Genomic DNA, 9,980 nt, shown 5'->3' on the forward strand with positions numbered 1-9,980 from the left:
AATTCAATTTGGACTAATGGTTCAAGTTCCTCCCCAAAACTGAGGTTAGACTGTGAATCTTCGCTGCCATTCTGAATTGCCTTCATTTCTTCATACTTACATATGAAATGAGTTGCCAGGTGTTCATACAGTTCCCGTTCATCAAGGAAGTACAGAGAACATTCATTACAGCTAAATTGATGATTCTCGTAATCAATTATATTAAGTGGTGGCTTTACAACCCTTTTTCCTCTTACTTTGATTGGAGCTTTGGACAAATGGAGTTGAACGTGTCTCCAAAAAGTTAATCTGCCTTTATAAAATCCATTACACAAAGAACATTTGAAATCTTCATTATCCTCAGTTTGATTTAATTTTGTTAACAACAGTTTTTCAATGACTACATTTCTCTTATTTATGTGATCTGTATAGTTCTTCTCTAGCTGGCCCTTACATATCCAGCACTGATTCCTTAGGTCATAGCTATCTAAAAGATCGTGAGGTACCAGAGCATCCCACATACCTAGATTACTGTAGTGCTTTGATAAGTGCTTACACAAGCACCATGTGCTCTTAAATACAGTGCCACACATATGGCACTTAAAAGGTTGACAGATCGTTTGATTTATATCTGCCTTGTGCAAAGATATGACATGTCTGACAGCTTCATCTGTATTCTGGAATATCTCTGAACAACAAGTACATTGCTGAGAAGAATCTGAGCTATCTCCAAGCTTTGGGACTTTGTTTCTGAGTCTAATGGTATTGTTACTTGCCTGATTTTTCTCACTTGGCTTACTCTCTTTGTATGCTGGCTCATCTGTTTTATCAGGAATAATCTCTTCTATACAAGGAATTGCATCCTTGTTATCAAGAATAACTTCCATCTTCTCAGGAATAGTCTTTTCTTCCTCTATTTCCTGTCCTGTGTAAGGCAGTAGAAAGTGAGTAGCTAAATGTTTGTTCAAAGCTGTTTTTTCATTAAATTTTAGAGAGCAGTCACTACATCGCAATTCCTTTGAAGTTTCTATACTATTAGGTGATGAAGACTCACTAACCTTCTTGAACTTTTTGGGAAATTTGTACATGTGAAGAACAATGTGTTTCCAAAAATTATATCTTGTAGTACACACATCGCCACAGAGTGAACATGGAAAATCCTCCTCGTTAAGTTCTTCATTCTCATTAGACAAAATTTTTTCAATCACATTATTACGCATATTGATATGTCTTGATGCTTTTCTCCCAAGCATATTATTACAAATCCAACAATATCTCCGATCTTTGGTTCTCTTTAACAAATCTCTTGGGACTAGGTCGTCCAGCATATTTAGTTCACGGTAGTGAATTAGAAGGTGTTTACATAAAATCATAGGCTTCATAAAAGTCTTGTCACAGACATGGCAAGCCTGGGTGTCATCCATCATGTTTCCGAGGATCGTTTTATGTGTGGTAAAAACATGCTCCACTGCATCCTCCAGTGATTTAAACTTTTTACGACATCGTTTGCACTTTTGGGGAACCTGAGATGATGACAGCTTACCAGCCAATATAGCATGTTTAACCATTAGCTTGTTTTGAGCGATAGAGTTTTTGGCCCCTCCTAATGTTCTATAACTCACTTCATCAGGTTCGCATCTCTCATCCCCGCCATCCTCCACACAGTCTTCTTCACCCTGAGTAATGTGTGGGTCAAGGAGATGAGTTGCAATGTGTCCATAGAGCTGAGACTTCTTCAAGAACTTTAATGGGCATCTTGTGCACTTAAAACGCTTTCCACCTTCAGCATTCTTGAAAAAGGCTTTTGACATGTGGAGTTTGATGTGCTTCCAAAAGGCAAATCTGCTTTGAAAACCTTCATCACAAGCAGAACAGTGATATATATCATTACTATCTGGTTCTATATATCGTGTGGTTAACAGTTTTTCAATAAAGTTATCCCTACGTGTAGCATGGTACCTGTGATTCACCATACCCTTGGTTTTACATATCCAACAGATGCTCCTTACCGTCTCCATGTTCAGATCTGGAGGGACAAGTGAATCCCATAAGCCAGTATCACTGTAGTGCTTGAGAATGTGCTTACAGAGTGCTAAACCTGAAAGGAAATTTTTCCCACAGAGGTGACACATTCTTGGTTCCTTTGTGATGTTGGAAATCAAGACTCTGTGAGAACATAATACATGATTAATGCCATCATCTACAGTATCAAATGTTTTTGAACAATATTTGCATCTCTGAGGTCCAACTTTATGTTGTGCTGCTTCTTTTATTTTCTCTGTTATTACATTACCTTGTGCCTGAGATATACAATCAGTAACTACCTTCTCCTTCAAAATAGTAGATTGCAGACTTTTACTTGAAACGGTTTCTTCTTTTTTGCTTATGGGAATGCTATCTTCAGTCACATCTGTGTTTAAATATACATCTTCCTTCTCAACTGGTTTGCTTTTACTTGAAACAGTTTTTTCTTCTTTAGTTTTGGAAACCTTATCTTCAGCCTCATCTGTGTTTACATCTACAACTTCTTTCCCAACTGGTCTGCTGCTTTCAGGCTCTGGAATCTTAGGACCACAGCATTTTGAATGACGTGTTAATTCATCGGCAGAACTAAATGAGGCTTCACAAAGACTGCAAATACAGGGTGCTCTTCTCATCAGAGGGTCCTCCTCACAGTGCTTCAAGTGGTTCATGTAAGTTCCTCTTGGGTAATTCTGCCTACAATATCTGCACACTAATTTTGAATCATCCTTCTTGTGTATTTTTAAGTGATGGGATGATAACTCTTTTCTTGTATCAAAGAGTGCCAAACAGTGAAAATGACACCTGAATTTGTTTTTATGGGCTGTCTTCTGATGAGCTAACATTTTCTTTGTGTTGACTCGGGTTATGTTACATGCTGGGCATTTAACTAGTCGTTTGTGCTTTAGCTTCTGATGATTTCTCAGAGCTTTGGGAGATTTGAATGTATCACCACACTGGTCACAAGTCAACATAACCATAGGCCTTCCTACCCTTTTTGGAAAAATTACAGGTGCTTGGTATCTTGTAGGTTCTACATCGTGCTGTTTCTCAACTAGATCTATTTCTATTGGTTCTTCCTTCACTATCAAATTTCCTTGTAGCTGAATACTATCGAGTTCACCATCTCGCAATATAACTTCTTTATGTACTTCTGAAGACAATACTGAATCATGACCTGCTCCTTCCGACTCTACATTCCTGTAGACAGCATTATTTTCACTATGGTTATGAACTTCATTCTCTTCATCCCAAGCAAATCGTTTGACATCTTCTAAGAGCAAATTGTCATCTGTAATTGTGCTGCTTGAAACTCCTAAGTGTTGGGCAAGATGTATCTTCAACTGATATTTATTTCGTGTTTCCTTATTACACAGGCGACAAACCAAAAACTTTTTGGGACTAGAAGATGAGAAGGCCTCCTGAGAGACCATTGATGATGATTCTCCATTTTCTACGTTCTCTATGGCAACATACACTCCCTTTCTTGGCAAATGACTATCATCGATATGCTCATTTAACTTACTCTCTGATATATAGTCAACTGAGCAGTGATTACACTCATATACATTGTGCACATTCTTTTTGTGGTTTCTTCGACTTAGGATAGTGGAAAACTGCATTGGACATATGTTGCACTGGACTTCTCTTTTACTTTCTTCATGTGAATCCACATGCTCTTTAAACCTCTTAACATCTTTTGTCTTAAAATTGCATTTTTTACACTGCTGTACAGGTCTGTGTGAATTGCGGTGCTGAATATAAGCTGCTTTCTTATTGAATGCCCGGCCACAATATTCACATACCTTGAAGAACTTTACACCTGGAGAGCCATTGATGCACTTAGTTTGTACAGGATTCAGCTGTAGAGGCACATTCTCTATGACAGAGATATCGAAGGGCTCCAGTTCATCATCTTCGTCTCCCAAGCTTGGACGTACCACACCTGTAGAAGTAAATTGGTATTCAAAGTATATCAGTAAGAACACATCCAGTATCTGCACTATTATAGCATATGACACTAACTCCCTGGCATATCTCAAAAATCCCCCAGATCACTGAAGGATTTATAATGTGCTCTAAGAAATAGGTGAAAGTGAAAGATAAAAAATATAGCACGATCAAATCTGGGCCTTTTCTTATCCACATAGGTATATATATCATACAAATTAATCTAGCCCAAAATGTCCTATACTTCTACATATTTAACCCATTTCTGATGGGTATTCATAGAGGCCCAGGACTCGCTGCCAGGGGCTTATATCGTCGCCCGATCATGTGCGACCACTCATGCCAAATACCAGCATCCCATGTCATTTCTTCGTAATACTACGAAGATATGTTGTATTTTCAGTTTTCATTATTTTCTAAAGTCTCTACTTGCCATACTTCCTGATAAATCGAGACTGAAGGGTATTTTTGTTATATAGACTCCATTTCTTTCTTTCTTTTAACGGTAGGTTCATGTCTGAGCCGCCGTGGTCACAGCATGATACTTATTTTATTTATTATTTTTTTTCATGTTGTGATGCTCTTGGAGTGAGTACGTGGTAGGGTCCCCAGTTCCTTTCCACGGAGAGTGCCGGGGTTACCTTTTTAGGTAATCATTCTCTCTATTTTATCCGGGCTTGGGACCAGCACTGACTTGGGCTGGCTTGGCCACCCAGTGCTAGGCAGGCAATTGAGGTGAAGTTCCTAGCCCAAGGGAAACAACGCGCCGGCCGGTGACTCGAACCCTCGAAGTCAGATTGCCGTTGTGACAGTCTTGAGTCCGATGCTCTAACCACTTGGCCACCGCGGCCCCATAAATCAAGGTGAAGTTCCTTGCCCAAGGGAACAACGCGGCGGTCGGTGACTCGAACCCTCGAATTCAGATTGCCGTCGTGACAGTCTTAAGTCCGATGCTCTAACCACTCGGCCACCGTGTCCTTGACGATCATGGGCTTCCATAATTTTTTCTTAGCAATTTAGAGCGGTGGTTTGCCATTGCCTTCCACCCGGTGTTTTTATCGAGTCACCATCTCTATTTACCCGGCACTGACTTGAGCTGGCTTGGCCACTCAGTGGCTAGGCAGGCAATCGAGGTGAAGTTCCTTGCCCAAGGGAAACAACGCGCCGGCCGGTGACTCGAACCCTCGAACTCAGATTGCCGTCGTGACAGTTTTGAGTCCGACGCTCTAACCATTCGGCTACCGCGGCCCCATAGACTCCATAGTTGATCATTATTCGGTCTATAGTCCGAATAAAATAAGCAGTGTGTGGCATCATGGAGTTGAAATCTCTCTCTTTTTTTTTTTTTTTTATGGTAAAAATGAAAAAGTGTTAAAACCGACTTAATCTCACTTTCAGTGGCAGAAAAATAATCTTTTGCCATGATTGTAAAAAAAACAAAAAAAAAACTCATGGCAAGTTCATAGATACACCATGGCATGTGCATACATGCCCCTGGCAGATGGTCCCGCCATGCCATGGCATGTGCGTACGTGCCACCCGTCGGTAATGGGTTAACAGATTTATCAATTAAATACATCTCAACAATAACACTTCATGAAAAAAAAAGAGTAACATAGAAAAATAGTACCAGGCTATTCTAGTACATAGAATCAATACCATAGGAAGCGGACTTTATCAATTTTGATATACTATTTGTGCTCGTCCGAATAACCATTCTGTGCTAGAAAAGAAAAGTTTATTCTAAACGGAATTTTTCAGATTTTGACCTGCAGTTCACATGTAAGAAGGGCATATACAAAGATCTGTATATACAAGACAATCCAATATCCAAATTACAAGAAGTGGAGCGTGTGTCGAGTATTGTAAATGTGGTTCTGAAACCAATAATATGGATAAAAGACAGTATGGAATTGGCAGCTTCTTGTCAGATTTCAGAACTGATATATAGCTTTATCAATTCAGTTTCAAGAAGCAACAAAAGTAATTCAATTTACAATTATTGAGTAATTAGCACAACTGAAAGAACAAGAACAAATAAGTCATTGTAACAAAAATAAAAATTAATTACTGTAAAACTACAACATTGTAATAGAAAGCTTCATATTTTTTGTGATATCAACACCTATAACAGTGAGTGTAAGAAACACAGACAAAAAAAACGGAACCTCATTTTCAGATATATTTGTGTGTGTGTGTGTGTGCATTGTTTGTTTATCTATTTGCGTGTGTGTGGTGTGTGTGTGTGTGTGTGTGTTGTGTGTGTGTGTGTGTGTGTGTGTGTGTGTGTGTGTGTGTGTGTGTGTGTGTGTGTGTGGTGTGTGTGGGTGTGTGTGTGTGTGGTGTGTGTGTGTGTGGTTGTGTTGTGTGTGTGTGTGTGTGTGGTGTGTGTGTGTGTGTGTGTGGTGTGTGTGTGTGTGTGGTGTGGTGGGTGTGGTGTGGTGTGGTGGGGTGTGGGGTGTGTGGGTGGTGGGGGTGTGTGTGTGTGGTGTGGTGTGTGTGTGTGTGGTGTGTGGTGGGGGGGGGGGTGGGGGGGTGGGTGGGGGGGGGGGTGGGTGTGTGTGTGGGGTGGTGTGTGTGTGGTGTGGTGTGTGGGTGTATGTGTGTGTGTATGTGTGTGTGTGGGGGTGGTGTGTGAATGTGGGTGGGGTGTGCGCGTGTGGGTGGGGTGTGCGCGTGTGGGTGGGGTGTGCGCGTGTGGGTGGGGTGTGCGCGTGTCCAGGTTTCGCTTCCATAGAGCAAAACTGGCAGTATCAAGGCCTTGAAGACACGCAGCTTGGTCCTTCTGCATAGGTACCGACATCTCCAAACGCTCTTGTTGATCGAGTTCATGGCTCCTGTTGCCAGACCAATCCGTCTACTGACTTCCTGGTCTGACAACCCAGGGTATATATATTTATATATAATAATATATATATTTATCTATATATATATAGTATTTTATATATATATATTATATTATAATAATATATTATATTTATAATAGATAGTTATATGTATATATAATTTTATTTATAGTATTAATATATATATATATATATTTAATCGTATATATAATATATACTAGTGCTATATAGTAATATATATTATATAGTATTATCAAAACTCATCAACTCTCCCATAAGTGATCTTGGAATAGAGTTGTTTCTGCTTATGATTTCTCATATGATCCTTGAGGCAGGCTATTTACTATCTGTCTTATGCTTGTAGTGCTTCATGCTCATTTGTACAGTTCGTGTCCAATATGCCGTTTGATTCATGATGCAATGTAGATCCTTGGGCGGCGGAACTTCGAACTGCGATGGCCATATTGGCGTTCACTGGTGGCAGCCAGCGCAGCAGTGCTGTCCCGGCCCTGATGGGTGGATAGAATGATACCTAAGATGGTTGCCACTGCATTCTCTCGTGGAAAGGAATGGGGACCCTACCACGTACTTCACTCAAGAGCTCACAACCTAAAAACTACAATTAAGTATCATGCTGTGACCACGGCGGCTCACTATATGAACTCTACCGTTAAAGAAAAAATATATATTATATATATATGTATATATATATATATATAGTATTTAGCATATATATAATATATTATACATATTTATATATGTATGCATATAATATGTAGTGCATATTATGACATTTTTATATATATATATATCTGCAGAGAAATTATATGTATGTATATGTGTGTGTATATATATATATTATAATAATATATTATATATATATTATATTAATATATAATAATATCATATATATGATTATATATTATATTTAATATATTTATACTATTTATATATTTTATAGTTTATATTCATATATATATATATATTAGATATAGTATATTATGATATAATATCTTATTTATACTAGAGATTTATCATAAATATATATATTACATGCTTTTTGTTAATATATTCTAATATCAAATATATATAAAGATAAACTTACATATCTTTCCATGTTAGTCTAATATATATATATATATATCTAATATATATTATCTTATAATATACTACTTAATATATCAATATATATATTATATATTAATATATATATATGTAATCTATATATATTGATATATATATATATATCATATATCCACACACAACAAGTATAAAGTATTATATATATATTATATATATATTTATATTATATATATATATATATATATCTAACATACATAATATATATGGTAAGTAATCACAAATATATACATAAATATATATAATAGAGTATATAAATATATAATAATTTATATATATAATATATAATCTATTATAGATATATATAGTATATAAAATATACATCATATATATATAAGTATATAAAAAAAAAAAATATATATATATATATATATATATATATAGAGAGAGAGAGAGAGAGAGAGAGAGAGAGAGAGAGAGAGAGAGAGAGAGAGAGAGAGAGAGAGAGAGAGAGAGATATGAAAATATATAAAAATATGTAATATATTATATAAAATATATATATATATTATATATATATATATATATATATATAATAATATATAGTGCATATATATTATATAAATATATATAATATATATATATATATATATATAATATATATATATGCATATATATTTTATATATATATATATATGCATATATATTTTATATAATATATATATATATATATATATATGTAATATATATATATTATATATATATTATATATATATATATATATATATATATATATATATATATATATATACATATATACATATATACATATGAATATCATCATCATCATCAAGGGGCTAACGGCGACAGGGGCGCATGGCCGCATCCAACCTTCGCTTCCAGCCACGAGGATCCCTCGAGGCGAGTCTCCAGGCAGGCACACGGCCTATCTCTAATTCCTCGCGACAGGTCTCGTCGAGCTGCCCAAGCCATGATCTCCTAGGTCATCCCACAGGTCTCCTCCACCCAGGGTTGTCTCGCAGGGAGACAACCTGATGGGCAAGGTCGTCCATGGGGAAGCGAGCTAGGTGACCATATAGCCTGAGTTGGCGATCCCGGATTATGCAACCCCATGATCCGGCGAAGGGACTTGTTACAAAAGGCATCAAGGCGAGACTCCAAGACACTGGATAGCATCCAGGTTTCGCTTCCATAGAGCAAAACTGGCAGTATCAAGGCCTTGAAGACACGCAGCTTGGTCCTTCTGCATAGGTACCGACATCTCTAAACGCTCTTGTTGATCGAGTTCATGGCTCCTGTTGCCAGACCAATCTGTCTACTGACTTCCTGGTCTGACAACCCAGAGATATGGACTACACTACCAAGGTATGTAAAACTTTCTGTGACTTCAACGTCCTCGCCGCAAGCATGGACCGACTGAACGGGTTCCCCTAACAGGCCCCCAAAGTCCTGAATCTTGGTCTTGGTCCAGGAGACCTCCAGGCCTAGGGGCTTCGCCTCATTGCTAAATGCATCAAGAGCCGCCACAAGTGACTCCAAGGACTCTTATAGGATGGTAACATCGTCGGCAAAGTCAAGGTCTGAGACCTTAATATTGCCTAGTGTTGCTCCACACTGACTTTGGCTAGTAGCTCTGCCCATTATCCAATCCATACAAGTGTTGAAAAGTGTTGGTGCAAGGACACAGCCTTGCCTCACCCCTGAATCAACAGGGAAGAAGTTCGACATACCCCCACCACACTTTACAGCACTTTCAGTACCAGTATAGAGGCTTGCTATCAGGCCAATAATCTGTGTCAGAATTCCCCTGAGTCTCAGGATCTCCCATAGCGATTCCCGATGCACCAAGTCAAATGCTTTCTTGAGGTCGATGTAGTTGCAGCACCCCGACAAAACTCACGACGGTGTTCACAATACTCGAACGCTAGATCGTCTGCGGTACTACAGGAGTAAATCAGACTGCTGTCTCTGTGCGGATCCGTTTCAAAGATGTGGGCGAGAACCTGCCGGTATGCTGAGCAGTGAATGCCACGGTAGTGCTACAATCCCACAATCTCCTTTCCCTTCCAAAGGGATACCAGC

At 38.1% G+C, this 9,980-nt stretch overlaps 1 protein-coding gene across 1 annotated transcript in view; it reads right to left on the reverse strand.

Annotated features, from left to right (window-relative positions):
- The window catches only part of LOC119579002, a gene marked incomplete in the record, with an annotated part of 53,553 nt that overhangs the window by 736 nt on the left and 42,837 nt on the right, over positions 1-9,980 (reverse strand). The window contains 1 exon segment of the mRNA XM_037926696.1: positions 1-3,946. This exon segment is cut by the window's left edge and continues 736 nt beyond it. Within this exon segment, the coding sequence (XP_037782624.1) occupies positions 1-3,946 (3,946 nt within the window).

This window comes from Penaeus monodon, chromosome 11 (genome assembly GCF_015228065.2).
Source record: "Penaeus monodon isolate SGIC_2016 chromosome 11, NSTDA_Pmon_1, whole genome shotgun sequence".
Lineage (NCBI taxonomy): Eukaryota > Metazoa > Arthropoda > Malacostraca > Decapoda > Penaeidae > Penaeus > Penaeus monodon.